An 18,806-nucleotide genomic window follows, 5' to 3' on the forward strand; every position below is an offset into this window, starting at 1 on the left:
AGTGCCCCACAAGCACCCAACATAAATGAGATACTCCGAAAACTGAAGCAAAGGACTTTAAAATCAATACAAAGTGCTTGATGAATGCCGGGCCTGAGTACCGATACAAAATCGCATGCTAGTTTTGTGAATATCTGCTAGGATAGGGGAAAAAAACATGCAGATATCTGCTGGCTGTGAACTGGCAGCTGTACCGGGGCTTGCAGGGTACAAGGTATCACTGCATAAAGTTCGCCGAAAGGCAGCACACAAGTGAAATCAAGTACTGTCCTCCAATCCCAATCTCCCAAGCTAGCCACCTCCCCCACGTGACAGCCACTCAACAAGTGAACAAAGAGCCCAGAGGTCCACAGTGCGACAGAGATCAGACGTGGGCAAAGGTGAACCATAAAAAGTCACTCATTTCCCCCGAACGGTATGTTACTGTTGGGTCAGAACAAAGAAATTACCAACCTCAGACAGTCTACTAGATATTTCAACATACCTACAGAAAACTAAAGGTCACACACTTTCCACATAAGCTCAGACAGTGAACACTACAGCTGGATCTATTCGTGGTGTAGCTTTGAGGGCCTTGGTGATCTCTCCAATTACTCCTATCGAACGCTAGTAATTCATGACACTCCAAACGGTATCATTTATAGATCACAGCCATAACGGAAGAGAAGTAACCGGTCAGGTCAAGTGCCTGCCTCATGCTTCTCAGCACAGACTGAAGAGGTTTATGGCTGTTGTAGATTCACCTGTACAGGCAACCGCACCACAGTAATGGGGCGTAGGGGTCTTGGTGACTTCTGTAGGTAAGGGCTTTGCGACAATTAATTGCGTCTCTGTACCGGGAAATGAACCATGCCTTCATGGTTTAGTATCCGGCTACTTTCTAGACTAGCCCAGAGGAAGTGCAACTTCAAATAAGCCGGGAGGGAGGAATCACATCGGGAGATTCACAGGCAAGGGAAGTTGGTTATCTCTTAGGGATGGTCAAACTACTTTTTCATCGGAGGACATGGAGAGATTACGAAGTGACGCTAACATACACTTTGTATTATCCAAAAACAAAACACTCTTTTTTACATCTGTGTTGACTTTCGAGTTATTAACTGTGTACAAACTAAATAAAAAAATGTAAATAATTTTCACAGGGGGTAACTGGGATGTGGGGAGCCTGTCCTGAACAAGCACAAAACTGAAATTTTGCAGCCAAGAATAGGATAGCCAGTCTGTTGCAGAGGTATGGTCTGCCGCAAGAGACAGGCTGTGTCTAACAGAGGCATGGGCGTAGCCAGTCGCTATAGTCACCAGGAACGTCACAAGAGCCAGAATGCCTGCAACAGCCTCATGACTGTCACAAGAGCCAACTTAACTGTAACAACGCCAGCCATGACTGGTCACAAGAACGAGCCTCGTCACGTAGGAGTCCGTATGCCTGTATCTGCTTCGTCTCTCACAATTAAACAGCTCCTAAACACATAAATTCATGGCTCACGAAACAGGCCTGAAGGGTACACAGTCTGTCTAAAGAAAATCCACCCCAGAGAAACAGCCTGCCTATTGGAGACAATATTGTTCTACAATTTCTGTTATTTTGGAAATTCCTATGAACCAAAAGAAGTGAACCTGAAAATATCCCCGAGGCTCTTTTCACTCAATATGAAACTTCGGCTGAACTGAAAGGGAAAGGCAGCTCGTCCGAATACGGCTAACTTACAATACAAGTATTGCAATACAGGGGATGTAGACCGTCAAAACGAAGATTCCAGGCTGTTCCACCTTGAAACAGTCTGGCAGGGGAGATGATCGCCAATACTCATAGCCCCCAGAACTTCTACACCGGTCTGCCACAAAAAAGAATGAGGACGGGTGTACATTTTATTATAGTGAAGAGCGCCATCCAATTAAGTTCAGAAGAAAGCTCGTGACTTTAAATGGAAGACGCTCTTTCCCACAAAAAAATAATATAAGAAACACACCACAACAACACGTGCAGCCACTCAAAAAATGGAATCCGACCAAAAAATGTTTAGTCAAAACAAAACGCCTGAAAGACGCAACAGCACACAACTTACCTAGTAAACGCATCATACAGCAACAAACATACAGCTAATACTACCACGAAACGCAAACCCTAAACTTTCTCAACAGATTTAATGCTAATCATATAACATCCAAGATAAAATCCACCATAAAAATACATCACAGGAAGTATATTAGGTGCGGTTAGAAAAGACAGAAGGGCGAAAAGGAGAAGCAACCTACGAAGCATCATTACAACCGCTTTTTAAAAAAGTGCGAAGCAACCACTGATTCTAAAAATAACCCTTAAAAAACACGTCATTTGCCAATATAACAATCAGCACTGCTCAAAAAGCAACAAGCGCCGATAAAACAGTCCTGCATTATAATACTTTCACTCTCGAAATACAAGCTGCGAAAACTAAGCTAAACTAAATCAACAACCCGAAAAACATAAGGCTCAAACCACGACCCGTAAAAAGCCCGACACTCGCAGAAAGATACCACCAACAACGTTCAACCCAGATGAACCACCTTGGTGGGCAAAAGGGTAGAGGGGCAAAAAGGGGAAAGGTGAGGAACTAGAAGCAACAAGGGTGAGTAGGTAACACCAAGATGGGACAAAGGGTGTAAGAGATCAACAAGGGGGCGGGGCACATACAGCGAGAGTTCGGGCTGTGGGGGGGAGGCACGAGCTCAGGGTGAAAAGAGAACACTGGGGGTATTCATTGATGTGTAACGTCACACTACCCCCCCACTAGCCCCTCGAGTGCGCCCGAGAACACCAACTCGACCCACCCTTACCTGCTCCTCCTCTCTTCTCTTTCGTTCTGAGTTCTACGTGTCTGTGCGCAGCTCCGATGGCGTCCTGTGACCTCACAGTAGCTTGCCCCACCTACAATGCCCTGCTTTGCGCGATGATTGGCTCAGCGGCCTTACTTACCAGCCATCGTTCGAGTATTTGCGCAGGTCGCCGATTCTGCAAGCCTCCATTGCCTCTGCTCCCTGTCGATCACAGCCACGGAAACCCGCCCATTGGCCCTGTCAGGCCTACACGTAACAAAAGGCCATCCTACAACCCAACCCTCAGCTTGGCGACGTCACTGTTAGGACGCGGAAACAGCCTACCACCAGCTCACCAATGAGAGAACCAACAAGCTTGAAGAAAGACTACACACATAAAAACAAGCGCTAATAGAAACAGGAAGAAAAACGGGAAGAAAAATGCCACCACATTCCTGTGATAGAATATTGGCATGTTTGTTAACCTTAACCATACTTGTTATCGACCCAGACGCACATCATGAGGATGCACAGCTGCCAAGTTTTAGGCTTGCATACATGCCAATAAACCCGATTAATGTGGGAGACTCCCAGTCTTCGGAGGAAAAATTGCTTGCTTTTGGTTGTTTCCCGCTTGAAATTGCCTCCTTCAATTGAAGTCAATGGAAAAATGCATTCTCTTGTTTATTTTAGGACTTACCCTTTTTTGTGCAATGTAAAGCCTAGAAAGAGCCATGAACTCTTGCAATACAACTGATGTACCTAGGTAGGTTTCTAATCTTCCTCCTTCACTTCACTTACCCTCAGAACAACCTTGGGGCAACATAAAACAAGCATTTGCAATGCAATAGGTCTCGCATTAATTAAGTTTGAGCTATTGGCATTGCTAAATATTGCAACACCAATTGCAACAAAAGTCTATACATTTTATGCCAAAAAAATGTGTATTTATTTTTGTAGCAATGGTGGCATGCTGGGCTTTAGATGAATATGTTTAAAAGTAAAGTGCGCCATACTGAGATTGCTACAATACTTAATTGTGGATGCGTTAACAATTGATGTGTGCACTGATGGCTGTTGGTGTGTGTGCCTGTAAAAATTGTGCACTGATGGCTGGTGGTGGGTGTGCCTAGTGGAAGTGTGCACTGCTGGCTGGTGGTGTGTGTGCCTGGTGAAAGCGTGCACTGACGGCTGGTGGTGTGTGCCTGGTGAATGCGTGCACTGACAGCTTTGTGGTGTGTGTGTGCCTGGTGAAAATGTGCACTGAAGGCTGGTGGTGTGTGTGCCTGTTGAAAGCGTGCACTGATGGCTGGTGGTGTGTGTGCCTGGTGGCAAAGCGTGCACTGACGGCTGGTGGTGTGTGTGTCTGCAAGCGTGCACTGAATGCTGGTGGTGTGTGTGCCTGGTGGAAGCGTGCACTGACGGTTGGTGGTGTGTGTGTGCCTGGTGAAAGCGTGCACTGATGACTGGTGGTGTATGCCTGGTGAAAGCGTGCACTGACGGCTGGTGGTGTGTGTGTGCCTGGTGAAAGCGTGCACTGATGACTGATGGTGTCTGTGCCTGGTGAAAGTGTGCACTGACGGCCGGTGGTGTGTATGCCTGGTGAAAGCGTGCACTGACGGCTGGTGGTGTGTGTGTGCCTGTTGAAAGCGCGCACTGATGGCTAGTGGTGTGTGTGCCTGGTGGCAAAGCGTGCACTGACGGCTGGTGGTGTGTGTGTCTGGAAGCGTGCACTGAAGGCTGGTGGTGTGTGGGCCTGGTGGAAGCTTGTACTGACGGCTGGTGGTGTGTGTGCCTGGTGAAAGCGTGCACTGACGGCTGGTGGTGTGTGTGTGCCTGGTGAAAGTGTGCACTGACGTCTGGTGGTGTGTTTCTGGAGGAAGCTTGCACTGATGGCTGGTAGTGTTTGTGCCCGGGGAAAGCATGCACTGACGGCTGGTGGTGTTTGTGCCCGGTGAAAGCGTGCACTGACGACTGATAGTTTCTGTGCCTGGTGAAAGTGTGCACTGACGGCCGGTGGTGTGTGTGCCTGTTGAAAGCGTGCACTGACAGCTGGTGCTGTGTGTGTGCTTGGTGGCAAAGCGTGCACTGACGGCTGGTGGTGTGTGTGTCTGGAAGCGCGCACTGAAGGCTGGTGATGTGTGTGCCTGGTGGAAAAGCGTGCACTGACATCTGTTGGTAGGCGGATATGTAGACACAAACGATGGCCAACTGAGTCTCGAGGTAGGTGCATTTTAGGAAGGAAACCAAGCCGAGGCTCCAATTAACGTCAGTTGCGATGGTGCTTTCAGTGATGTGAACTTTGGTGTGCTGGTAACTGAGCTGAGACCAGTAGCTTATTCAGCACAGGACAGTTCACAGCGGTCTGCTTGGGAATGGCTTTACTTATTACTTAAGACAGGGGTCCCTAGTACATGAAGAATCAGGGTGAGAATAAAGATACGCTAAATAGCCAATATGTCCTTTGTCCAGCCGGACAGAATTTTTTTTTTTTCAAAATGTACACAATAACAATTAATCAAAAGTAATGTCAAGGGGGCACAGCCTGTGACCCACAGAGAACAAGACAAAACAACAATTTTCAGGCAAGTGCGAACGAGGCGGTCTGTGTACTAGTATTCAGTGTACAGACTTGATTACTTTAAGGTACCATTGTGCAATACATTGTAAGTATTTTGAAAACATATGGTACTAGGGTGTCGACGTTTCGATTCCAGACCTCAGATACGTGGCATCATCTTCAGGACAATGTTATAGACCATGTTTGTCTTGAATAATATATACATTTGCCGGAGCAAGGTATGGGTAGACCGGGGATGCAGTCAAGTACCGTGCGGGATGTGGGCCCAAGGGATAACGGGTGTGCACTTCTCCCGCTCGTAAATGGTTTGCCGTCGCTGATGGCAAATGCGGCACTTTGAATAATACCGAAAGCAGGATCGCGCAGAACCAGCCAGAAGTACTTGACTGCATCCCCGGTCTACCCATACCTTGCTCCGGCAAATATATATATTTCTCAAGACAAACATGGTCTATAACATTGTCCTGAAGATGATGACATGTATCTGAGGTCTGGCATCGAAACGTCGACACCCTAGTACCATATGTTCTCAAAATACTTACAATGTATTGCACAATGGTACCTTAAAGTAATCAAGTCTGTACACTGAATACTAGTACACAGACCGCCTTGTTCGCACTTGGCTGAAAATTGTTGTTTTGTCTTGTTCTCTGTGGGTTACAGGCTGTGCCCCCTTGACATTACTTTTGATTCATTGTTATTGTGTACATTTTGAAAAAAAAATTCCAGTCCGGCTGGACAAAGGACATATTGACTATTTAGCGTATGTTTATTCTCGCCCGGATTCTTCATATACTAAGGACCCCTGTCTTTAGTAATAATCTAACGCCCAAGGTCCCTAGTGTATTACCTTCGGGTTCCCTTGTCTCTCTAAAACAGTGGGAATGGCTTCACTGCACACCTATCGTGGCTGTAAACGTGGACAGAAGGCTGGTTCCTTATTTTCGTGGGGCACATGAAATCCTCGCTTCGCCACTGGCGCACCAGCACACCTGTGCTCTCTTCTAACCTCTCAACCATCTCCCTCCCACTGACGTTGGACCCTACTGCACACAAGGAACAGGGGTCTCCTTGAACCCCGGTTTGGTGAGTGGTATATAAGGGAAGCATAACATGTGTGCCATGGGCTCTTCACATTCATGTGCCCGGTTTTCACTCTCTCTGCTTCGTTAATTACAGATATGCCCCCTTTCTTCTCTGTAAGTGCTCTGAAGTGGCGGGCGGCGGCATAAACACGTTGTAAAATGCCACACATATCTGGAGAATGCACATACATGCGTGCTATAGCCATGGATGCACAGGCACGCGCGCCGTACCTACTGGACACATCATTAAGGCTCCTTTGAGGGGAAGAGCAAAGTGGGAGATAATGTGGCGCCCGATACATCTGGGTCAGGCTTATAAAACTGAAAAGAAGTGCTGTTGTGGGTGCAGAGAGGGCAGGGGCTGGTGGGCACCGCACAAATCACAATTCATCCCGAGGCAGACGAAAGCCACAGGAAGCACGGGGGTTCGTTGTATCACATTTGCACATTGTTGGTGTTTTGGAGGTCGGAGCCTACAGCAGGTAGTGTTTGGAGGGTGAGTGGCTGATTACACATGTAGGGCCTTAGCATGGGTACAGGCGTAGAAGGCTGGAGCACCTGAGGGACAACAGGTGCAGGCTTGTCGAAAAGGCTCACAGGTGCCGTGTCCCTGGAGTGAGGAGGTATAAGGGACTGGCCCATCTGAAGGTTTGTGACAAATATGAGGACTGTGACAGAAGTGAGACTGCGTCATGCGTAGATCTACCACCTCATGCGTTACAGGTACCAAGCCGAATACCCTCAGAGAACGCAGTAGGAGGGAGGTCTCCAGCCCGACACTCCTAAGTTTCTTTCAGTTAACAACCCCCTCCACCATGTTCCTGGATGACACCAGCTCCCCGAGGAGTTATTATGAACTTTTTCAAGTGAAGGTAGAAACACACGGCTGACTGTATAGCTTCTTCTAAGTTATAACCCATGAATACTCCGATATTGGCCCGCCAACTAATAACTTAAATGTACCTATTCGAAACCGAGCATTATGCTTTGGGGGTCAAACTGACATTAAAATCTAGTTCAGAAATGTATATCGCATAGGTTGAAAGCAGGCGGTCGCCGATGGAAAGTGGGGGCGCATTGCGCTCAATTTGACAGATTAACAGGAAAACATTTGTGTATGGCTTTCGTCACGGAAGTTAAGTGCTTGCCTGGATCATGTACACGCAGGGAACCTTTGAACGAGAACATCAAAGACATCAAAGGGGCACTGCGAAAGTGATCGCGGGCGAAAGTGAAAGCGATCGCGGGAGCTTAATGAGCATGACGAGGTTTGCCATATGCCTCGGCTCCTAAGCGTGCACCCGCGCACATGCACTGTAGCTCTAGGTTGGCCATGGTAGCATTTTTTGAGCCCTCACTAAAAGTCTCGTCAGACCAGCGCATGCGCTGGGACAGGCGAGACCTAATAAAAAAGTAAATAATCTATGCACAGGATGCTACGCAACAAGAGACAAGAGAGTGGCTGAAAAACTAGGACTGAGGAGATGGGGATATAATGGGGGTAGTTGGCAGGATGCAAATGCTCGAAGGTGGCACAGAAGAAGGCTTGGGTCTTGTCACTGTCTAGCCTAGATCACTCTAATTTATTAAACAAGAAAAAAAAAATGGCCAGACAGGCTGTTTTTAAATACACTCAACCACACTTAGCCGAATAATCCTAAGCGGGACGACTTTTTCTCATTTCATCATTTATACTTTATAAATATTTTATCAAACATCTTTCAGTATATCCAAGACAAACCAATATTGTCACACAATTACATCATTAATACATAAAAACATTCAAGAACAAAACAAAAATACACAAAATCAATGTAATACATTCATATAAACACCATATGAAGAAATATGCAATGCCTCAAATTAGTTCATTCGGGGGCACCAGTCCTTATGTAATACATATATACAAACTACCGGGTCAAACCCTGAGCTGGAGCAAGAAGAAAGGGGTGTTTAAGGGAATTAAGCATAGAATTTAAACTTTCCCTATAAATTCTACCCTGGTCCAATAATAGTCTCCAGCCCAGTAATCAAGCAGGCTTTTGCAATTCAATGTCCGCTTGTTGTGTGGCCTATTGCGTGTTCTGTTAAAAAACAGCACGCACGCAAAGCCCAATCAAAATGGACCTTGGAAATAACACGCACAAGCTGTGTGGAATTTCCAGGTCCATTTTTGAAACCCCCTTTAAAAGGGCTCTTCGCGAGCCCTAAAAATACTTGTCATTTGTTGACAGTACTTTAGTTTGGTAAAGCTGTACGCCCTGAGCAATACTAATTGTAAATAAATACACATTGACTGTTAGCTGAAACCTATGTCCATCAGTTGTAACATATGATGACAATTGCGTAGTGCTGAATACAACATGCTTCAGTTAAGCATTAATGGTTCGCAAAATGTGATCTTACTATTACGGTGAGGGGTCTATTTTTGTCACTGTGCAGTGGTAGCATGTACTGGGTAAACATCTGTTTTATTTCAGTGCCACAGATTATTAATTAACTTGGGCAGGAAAGAAGAAGTTATGATCACAAGATGTATTTAGGTTTTACTTTTTTTTTTGCAGATTTGTAGCGCACGTTCTCGACCTACCAGTGGCTGGCTCGCCTCGAACCTCTCCCCATAAGTACGTTGAATTCCACCAACACCCCGCTTAACCACCTACCAGGGAGAAGGTACCCAGCCCCAACACGGTGACCTGCGCCATGGGCAGAAACAGGGCCAAAACCCTGGAGGGCCAACAGGGAACGGGCCCTCCCTCCACCGCGATGGGCCACTCCGGTCAGCCATCCTCACCCGGGGCTGTATCTTCGGAGGTTCTGGAGGGCGCTCCAGATAAATTGGACCTAATTCTAAAAGAAATTCGAGATTCCAGGGCAGCACTTGAACTGCAAATTGGCTAGCTCACCACTGGCCTTACCCTGCTCAGAGCGCACCACGGGAAATTGGCCGACACAGTCAAGGACCACGGACAGTCCCTTACGGACCTGGATCCTCGAGTCTCTCCGAACTCGGTGACGATACGTCAACTGCAGCAACAGGTGACTGGCCTCCTTGACAGAGTGGAAGATGCGGAGGGCAAAATAGACGCAACAACATCCGCGAGCATGTTTCAGAGGCAAAGATCGTCCTACCAAGCTGTCAAGAAGAAACTCCAGAAGGCGCAACTCAAATATGTGCTCCTGTTTCCAGCCAGGCTGAAGGTTATTTATGACAAGAAAACTCACTTCTTCGAGAGCCCCGCAGACGCCGAGGAATGGCTTGAAGTTATGTGCCTCAGAACCAGCCAGCGCAGCCACTCGGACCTCTCCTCGTAGGGCTCCGACAGGCCCTCGAAGCCTGGATCCCACCGATCCCAGACTTCTTCTCGGGGAAAAGGAGGCACAGGACCATCACGTGAACAACAACGCCGGGACCAAGAGGGAGCTCTTGCCGTTGCGGGGGCCTTTCGTGAAGACTCTAACAAAATCCCCACGGATTCGGAGGACAGCACCTTGAACTCAGATTCTGAACATAGTATAACGCTTTTCCCAAAGATTACTCCCAGGGCGGCAGACAACCTACTCGATAATTGAAAGGCAGCAGGACCACCCGGCGAGCTTGGCACACTTCCAGAACTGAGTTTAGAGAAGTGCTAATGCGGCTGACATGGACTGCAGTCTCCTGCATTCCTCATATCTTTTTACTCTGTATTTCTTCATTTGAGCACTGTCATCCTGTTTCTAACCATTGTTGGGATGTGGTGAGTCGAGGGCATAGTTCAGATAGTATACCTGGACTGCCTTTCTCTGCAGACATGTAGACTTTGCGTTGCAGGGGCTCTGAGACTAGAGTATATAGGGTCAATAACAAACAGGAAAGCTGTCTCTGATATGTCTAATTAACACCCCCCTTGGCTGGGCCCCGTAGAGCCACCAGGCAGCCGACCTTAATGTGTATGGACCATGAGCAATGGCGATGCCCCCCTAACAGCGTATGCACCGTTATTAGTTCTATGATTCTTGTGACTTGTTGTTGGGCCCAGTGTAGTTCAGGCGCTGAGCCATGTATTGTTTATGTTAATGGGGAATGGGACTCCTGGTCGGTATCGATATTTCAGCTCCATACACCTGGGAGCTGCTTTCTATATGCAGAACCATGCCAAGTACTAATCTCACCTTAGGGTCTTACAACCTAATCACATGGAATGTTCGTGGGTTGGGTGCAGTCCAGAAGCGTCATCGCGTACATGCATTCCTTCTTAGGCGTAGGGCACACATAGTATTCTTGCAGGAATCCTACCTAACTGAGTCAGAGACACAAAAAACTCACAAAAAATGGAGGGGTCATATATACTCCACTAACTACTCGGCATTCGCCAGGGGAGCAACTATTTGGATACGTCACGGGGTCCCCTTTGTTTAACTGGAACGCCGGGTTGATGATCAGGGGAGGTACATACTGTTAAAAGGCACACTGGATGGATCCCTGGTGATCCTGGGCAGTGTTTATGCCCCTAACTTTGAACAGGACCGTTTCTTGCAACGGTTGGGTGAGGCGCTGGTGGACTGGGACAGTATCCCCTGAGTGTTGGGAGGAGACTGGAACGCTGTACTGGACATCGCCCTAGACAGATCTCATCCCCCCTTCACGGCACGACTGCCAGTAAACTGGCTGAAATATTTGCTACCTGGGCTGATGGTTGGCCACGCTCTGATGCGTGGCGTTGTCTCCACCCTACTCACAAAGAATACTTCTTCTACTCCCCAGTACATGGTCTTCATACAAGAATTGACAGATTCTTTTGCTCTAGATCCTGTATCCCACAGGCCTGCCAATCCACATACCTAGCTAAAACTTGCTCCGACCACGGCCCCTTAGAGATCACACTTAATTTGGGGAAGGTACCTACTCCGGTGCCCACTTGGAAGTTGCACCCGCAATTATGGGAAGATACCCCATTTCGGACGGCCCCCTCCAATACTATCACTACTTATATAGCCGAAAATTGGAACACGGCCTCTTCTAACCTGATCGAATTGGATGCACTGAAGGTGGTGGTGAGGGGAGCATCTATAGGTCAATTAGTGCGGGCACGGCAGGAAACACACCATAAATTACTCAGAGTCGAACAGCGGCTGACCACACTAGAACAGGAAGTAGTGGCGAACCCAGACAAAAAAGAAGAGCTGCAGACCGCCCATATTGAACACGACGAAACGCTGGAAACACTGAGAACAATTGATTATAGGGCATTCCGGCAACGGAAACACACTGAGGCAGACAAGTCCGGCACGCTGCTAGCCCGCCTCGTCTGGGATAGGCCCGATCCAGTGGTCATCACTAGCATACGTACACCTAACGGACGTATAGTCCATACTCATCAAGAAATAAACTTGGCCTTCCACGATTACCTTAATGCACTCTATGCTGCGCCCACACCGGTGGAACACTCCTCCATTACGGAATTCTTGCAGGATTTACCCATTCCGGTACTTCCTGATGAGATACAAACAGGATTGGACGGTCCTATAACTCAATCAGAAATCCGAGCTGCGATAAAAGGGCTAAATCGTAATAAAGCACCTGGGATAGATGGGCTACCCATTGAGTTCTACCACACATACTCGGAGACCCTGGTACCCACGCTAGAATTTGCATATAAAGCTGCTTTTGAGGTTGGACATCTACCACACACCACAATGCAAGCACTGGTCACATCCATACCTAAGCTGGGCAATGACAGCCAGGACATGCCTAATTACAGACCCCTCTCCCTACTGGCTACAGAATACAACATTTTAAGTAAGGCTCTCGCCAATCGCATACAGCCCTAACTCACTACACTCATACACACTGACAGGTGCGGATTTCTGTCGAATCAAAGCACATCTCTCAACACCAGGCGATTACATTATGTAATGAAGGCCACACGAGGGCTTATCAGTCCGCGGGTTGCACAGCACTTCACCTCCGACGGGCCTTTGACTCCCTCTCGTGGGACTATATGTTCACAGCTCTCCAACGTTTTGGGTTTCCAGGAACATTTCTCAAATGGGTACGCCTGTTATATACGTTCCCCACAGCCCAAGCCCGCACAGGAGGGTACATCTCTAACCAATACACAATCCATAGGGGCACGCGACAGGGATGCCCGCTATTCCCACTTTTGTTCGTTCTTGCACTGGAACCCCTGGCAATAGCGCTCAGAGAGTCGGCAGAACGGCTGGACATACCTATCGATGGTGTGACTCACTTAACGTTCATATATGCTGACGACATTCTATTGTATTTACGGGACCTGACGGCCGAGAATGCTCCTCTTCCCGATATTTTCACCACCTTTGGCCGCCTCGCTGGTCTGGCCATAAACCCAGGGAAATCTGTGGCATTCTTTTTCCAGGACGCACACTACCCAAATAATTTACAGTTTGGCGAAAGTGCCTTGCCAGTGGCTCCTACCACCTTCAAATACTTGGGGATTCAAATCTACAGAACACAAGGGGATCAAATCGACGGTAACATAGTGCGAGCCATAACTGCCCTCCGTGCTAGTGTGGCTTTCTGGTCCTCCCTGTCATTGTCAGTGATGGGCCGTATCGCCATCTCAAAGATGGTGATGCTCCCTCGCCTACTATACTACTTTGTGAACCTACCGGTCCTGATCCCACAGTCTATCTTTAAAACATTGGATACAGTGCTGGTGGATCTTATCTGGGGAAAGGGCCACAGACGAATAAGTCTACAAAAGCTTCAACTGGGGATGGGCAGCGGTGGACTGGGAGTACCTGACTTCTGAGCCTATTACTATGCTAGTCAACTCCAATGGCTGTCTTTCTAGACTGCGGGGAGAAACTTACAAGAGGTCGGGCTCACACCTAGGGATCTGGACCAGGGCGCACTGCACTCCTTGCTCTTACCCAAGGCCAAAATTCCCAGGGACAGCCCCCCTTATTACAGACAGCCCTGCAAAGCTGGAAGAAGGCACTGTGTTATACCACCTAGGTAGTCCCCTACTCGTCGAATATCCCCCTTCTAGGTATACTCTCGAAGACCCAGATACTTGACTGGTTGAAGGCCGGGTGGAGGACGTGGGGGCGTTCTTTGGTGACGGTCGCCTGGTAGACCGCGACTCCTTCCTGCAGAGTACGGGCGCACCAGCATGACTATACTTACTGCACGCTACCGTATCCCACTACATAAAAACACATGGGCCCCACAGCGCAGTGAACCCCCACAGCACGACGTGGTACATCTCTTATACGACATGGGTGGGGGGGACACCTGGGACATTGGTTATACACGGGTATAAGGACCCAGGCCGCGATGACACTTACCTCACTTAGAGGACAGTGGTCTGAGGACTCAGCTACGAAATCACAGACAGAATATGGCAGAGCATGCTCGATCACCCTAAAAGAGTTTCCTGTAATGCCAAACTAAAATACATCCAGACTATGGTTCTTCACAGATCGTATCTCACCCCCAAGCGGATTCACCGCATGTTCCCCGACGCCTCACACCGTTGTCCCCGATGTCAAGGAGAGGAGGCTGACTTCCTCCACATGCTGTGGTTCTGTCCTCGCCTCCGGAGTTACTGGGAAGGGGTTTGTCAATCCCTGTCTGAAGTCACACAAACTCCTATATAGGATGATGCCCTGTCCTGCCTCGTGGGCCTCCGCAGATGTTCGAAGGTCCAGAAGGTACTACTGAAGTTCACAGACTTGGCCCTCATATTAGCAATTAGAGCCCTCACCATGAGGTGGAAATCGCCTGGATGCCCAGCATTATCCAGCTGGCAAGATGACATGATACAATGGGGAAAGGCCGAAGGTGCAAACCTCCGGAGAGAAGAAGTGAGGGGCCTTCGAAAACAACCCATTTCCATGGACTGGGAGATCATGTTAAATGAGTTCGAATTGCTTGATTTCTCTGCCCCCAGGGGATGCCCCGACCCCATAACACACAGAGTCAGAAAACGACTCTTTCAGGATAGGTTTCGGGACCCTGCCCTACAAGTCATGTTCCATGTTCACTGCGGACTCCCTTAGCACCACGTTGATGGCATCCCCTTTCAGATCCTAACGACTACTGTAGACATTGACCGACCAGGAGCAGGGATGGGGTGGGTTAGGGAGGGCGGGGACAGGGTTGAATCTGTTGTTCATGTTGACTGGAAATATAACTACTTTATGCTGTGCATTTATTCGTCATATCTGCAATGGCTGGCTAATTACATTGCCTATTGATACCATTTTCCTCTGTTTCCTGTTAAACATTACGGAAGGAATAGGGCAGATTCATGATAAGTATATGCTGCAATTACTGTAAGTACAAAACGTCAGTCTCTTCATGATGTTCCTTGCACTGACTTTGATATTGCGGTCATGAACAAAGTATGTTAAAAAAAAATAAGCCTCTATAGTCATCTGTTTGCTGGAAGCAGGCTGAAACAGCCTTACTCCCTAAGGACTTCAGTCTGTCCAGTGCATCCTTTGTCTTGGGATGGCCTTTGTGACACGCTTACATTGCAAGCAAAAATGTAAATAGAGCGAAATGCTGAGTCTGGTACAGAACCATTATTGGTGCAGCTGGTGCAGTGCCTCTGGAGCTTAAGATCATTTCACCCAATTATGGCTGGTTTGCAGTGCCAAATCAGAGGGGCTCATCATATAAGTTATCTCTTTGAAAGTACACAGCACCCTTGCAATATCTTTAGATGTGGTCCAATACTGTAAAACAGGTGGAGAAACGGCTTAGACGCATGCACATATAAAAAGAAAAATCTATTTTCATGAAGAGTTCAAAACGTAAAGTGTGCAGTGATCCCTCAAAAGTAATGCTTGGGGGGGCGTGGCCACCGGCCGGGCAAGATGGCCGCTTAGTCTAGGACGACATTGCCCTTTTCATTAATCCGTTCACATATCCGTGCCTTTTCGATGCTCTGAAGGCTGTAGCCTACGTTGGAACCCAAGCGGCATCGTCCGGAGGAACTCCGGTGAAAATCGGGCGCTGCCTTCCGCTTGAATTGCCGACTGAGAGATAGCGGCCTGCGAGGAGCGAACAGAACGGGGACTATAGTGGCTGGTCCCGTCCGGGAAGGACGCGACCGCATTGTGGAGCTGTTCACCGCTACAATCTGGGGGTGAGACGGTGCCGCCCTCCCCTCTTTCCTACACCGTCGGAAGGACCGTGCACGCTCCTCCTCTAAACTGGCTCAGCTGTGTGTGCTTTTTACAGCGTGTGGAGGCTGCTTCCCTGCAATGTGGCTGACTGTTTATGTCGACCTGGAGGTCTTGTTTCCACTGCCGACCATGAGAGAGGGTACAACACACCAGCGGCTGATGCTGCGGTGGCGCATCCAAGGCCTTATCTACCTGCCATTACAGGTCTGACGATTGCTGCTGGCGGCAAGATCATAGCGCCCACACTGCCCCACGCTGCGGCATAGCCCCTCGGAGGGACACCCTGAGCCCGACTCGGAAATCCTGACGCTTGATGAGACTTTGCGCGGCGCCCAAATTGGAACGGCTGTGGCGCGGTGGCCTGGGGGTGCACCCTGGTGAGAAGTTGGCATCATAGGCTACAGCATAACTCACGCTGCATCCCATTGGCGAAGGTGAGGACCGCTGTTGCCCCGCAGATTTAAGGAGGGATTCGCTATTTGACCCACTCCTGAAGAAATAAGAACTGTGCACTCCCCCCCCCTTTTTGTGCCCCTTGGTCGCCGCGGAACCCGCCTTACCAGCAGTGAATCCCGGAGTGCTGCCGCAGCGGGATAGAGTCAATTAAGCGCACCTGTTGGACTGCTGCCACCTGAGAACGTGAGTTCTGTCTGGTGTTAAACATCGTGTGCTTAACAAGTTGCGAGGACATGGCGGGCAGAGGGCCGAAACACCACAATACGCAGGCAAAACTGGATACGTTTGCATATGGTAAGGGATAATCTCCGGTGCCCTCTCAAGGTAAAACACAAGACAGCGAAGGAACAAATAAGGTCACTCTCGAAGACATCATGAAGGCTCTGGTGAGTGTACAGACCACGGTAGGCACAATCTCCACAGATGTTTCTTTGTTGCGGGCTGACCTCCACATGATGGCGGACAGAGTGAAGGAAGTGGAGATAGTTGCTAAATCTTTAGTTACGGACACTTCGGAACTGCAGACTTCCGTCGCCCAGCTTGAAAAGGAGAACAAGTTACTTGCAGAGAAGCTTGATGACCAGGAAGGGCGCGCAAGACGTAACAACGTAAGATTTATTGGTATTCCAGAGACTGAAGGAGCCCGAGCAATGGACTTGTACATGGAAGAATTGATTAAAACTAAGCTGCAACCTAAGGGGTTCTCCCATTTCTTTTCAGTGGAACGTGCCCACAGGGTACCTGGTGGTAAACCTAAGCCGGGAGCGCCCCCGCGACCAGTGCTCACCAGACTGTTCAACTTCAGGGACAGGGACGCAATTTTACAAGCAGCAAGGGTCTCCCCCCCATCCGTATTTTAAATTCCACTATAACCTTCTTCCCGGATTACACGGCAGCTGTATCTCGACGGCGGCGAAGCTTCTTTGAGGTTTAAAAGTTACTCCGGGCACAGGAACTACCATACTCTATGCTCTTCCCCACAAAACTCCGAGTAGTGGCAGACGGCCGGACTTGGTTCTTCGATATGCCTGAGGCGGCACATGACTGGGCACTGTGGACCGCTCAGATCGTAGACTCAGACCTCACCGTCACCGAGATGGGGAAGATGCTTCAGGTACTTTGAGCCCCAGAAGCCTAGAGGCGAACCAAGACCTACTTCAAGAAGAGGAATGAGCACCGCCAGGACAATATTGATTCCTGATGCCCAGAATGGTCCTGTTGACGACTGCGCTTTCGCCGTTCTGCGGTTCTGGACTGGGGCAGGCCTGGGGGGCTCTAAAGGGCTGGAGCCTCGCTGAACTTTTTACCCTGACAAGCAAGTATCGTAGTTATGGGAGGGGAAAAGCGCTCTGCTGAGTTGGGGTGGCGGGTAGTTGAAGGTTCACCGAGCAGGGAGGCAGGGAGGGTGGGTGGGACCCAGGGTGGGGGGGTAACTGGGTTGTGTCATTTAGTTGATTTTGTTGTTTGTATGATTGTCAGGGCGATAAACTGTTTTAGTAAAGGCGCATTGCAGGTCAAGTTTATCTTTGATTGCACGACACTACTCTTCACCACAGATGGCTACACACACAACACGTGAACTCGAGACTCCTCAAGCACCACCACCCCACCAGTCAGTCTTAACCGTCTTGACATGGAACGTCCGGGGATTGGGAGACAAGGTGAAGCGAGGCCTGGTCCTGCAATATTTAAAACGATGTCGTCCTGCGGTAGTACTATTGCAGGAAACACATTTAGTGGGCTCTTCTACAAAAGCAATGGATAGGTGGGGGTATACTATGGTGGCGCATGCGGAGTTCTCCTCGGGCTCTAGGGGTACAGGGATCCTTATCAGGAGAAATTTCCCACTGGTGCCCCAGCAGACACGAGTTGATGATCAAGGCCGCTTTGCGGCAATTACGTGCCAATGGGACGGTCGATTGTTTAATTTTGTTTCTGTGTACATCCCCCCTGCCTTGCACGCCACGGCGCACTCTGCATTCTCGGCATTCCTTCTGACTCAGCCTGTCGCGACGTTGGTGATAGCAGGTGACTTTAATGATATCCTTGATGATGAGATAGACAGATACCCTGCCAGACCTGTGGTGCGTGGGGGGGGGCGGCTGCTTGGACTTTTGGATGCCCTGGGGCTCACAGACTGCTGGAGGTATAAGCACCCCAGCGAAAGACAATATACTTTCTTTTCGGCAGTCCATAATTCTCTCACACGGATTGATTACATTCTGATGTCGGCAGATGGCCTACAGGGAATAGAAGAGGCAGATATTCGTCCTAGGGGTATTTGCGATCACTCCCCACTGTTATTAAAGTATACGCACCACCGAACTCACAGACGGCGCATGTTCCCTGTTCATGCTGGCTACTTACAAGTTGCCCCCCTTATGACAGACCTTGCCAGAACCTCCAAGCACTTTTTTCAAGAAAATACTGGCTCGGTGGACTCCCCTAGTACTCTTTGGGAGGCCTACAAAGTAGTCCTGCGCGGGCAGGCGATGGCCTCAATTACCATAAGCGAGCACAGCGAGCGGACCTGGACGGCCTTGAGGCAGACCTAGCCGCAGCAATAACGGAGCAAGAAATTCACCCTTCGCCGGGGACCGCCCAGGATGTTCGCCTTAAGCAAACTACATATGTAACATACCAGAGGGAAATGGCACAAATCACACTCCAAACGACCCGACATAGAGTTTATGAGATGGGGGACAAAGCAGGGAAGATGTTAGCTT

The 18,806-nt window shown here is 48.9% G+C and overlaps 1 protein-coding gene across 2 annotated transcripts in view; it reads right to left on the reverse strand.

Annotated features, from left to right (window-relative positions):
* Positions 1-3,022, reverse strand: part of TMBIM6 (transmembrane BAX inhibitor motif containing 6) — an 80,266-nt gene extending 77,244 nt beyond the window's left edge. Inside the window, exon 1 of one of the 2 annotated variants that reach the window (XM_078685951.1) lies at positions 2,957-3,022. In XM_078685951.1, the coding sequence (XP_078542077.1) occupies positions 2,957-2,963 (7 nt within the window). In that variant the 5' untranslated portion in view covers positions 2,964-3,022. Of the gene's footprint in view, positions 1-2,817 lie in introns of both variants that reach the window. The other variant, XM_078685955.1, reaches the window with a different exon arrangement.
* Between the last annotated feature and the right edge of the window lie 15,784 nt (positions 3,023-18,806).

This window comes from Lissotriton helveticus, chromosome 1_1 (assembly GCF_964261635.1).
Source record: "Lissotriton helveticus chromosome 1_1, aLisHel1.1, whole genome shotgun sequence".
Classification (NCBI taxonomy): domain Eukaryota; kingdom Metazoa; phylum Chordata; class Amphibia; order Caudata; family Salamandridae; genus Lissotriton; species Lissotriton helveticus.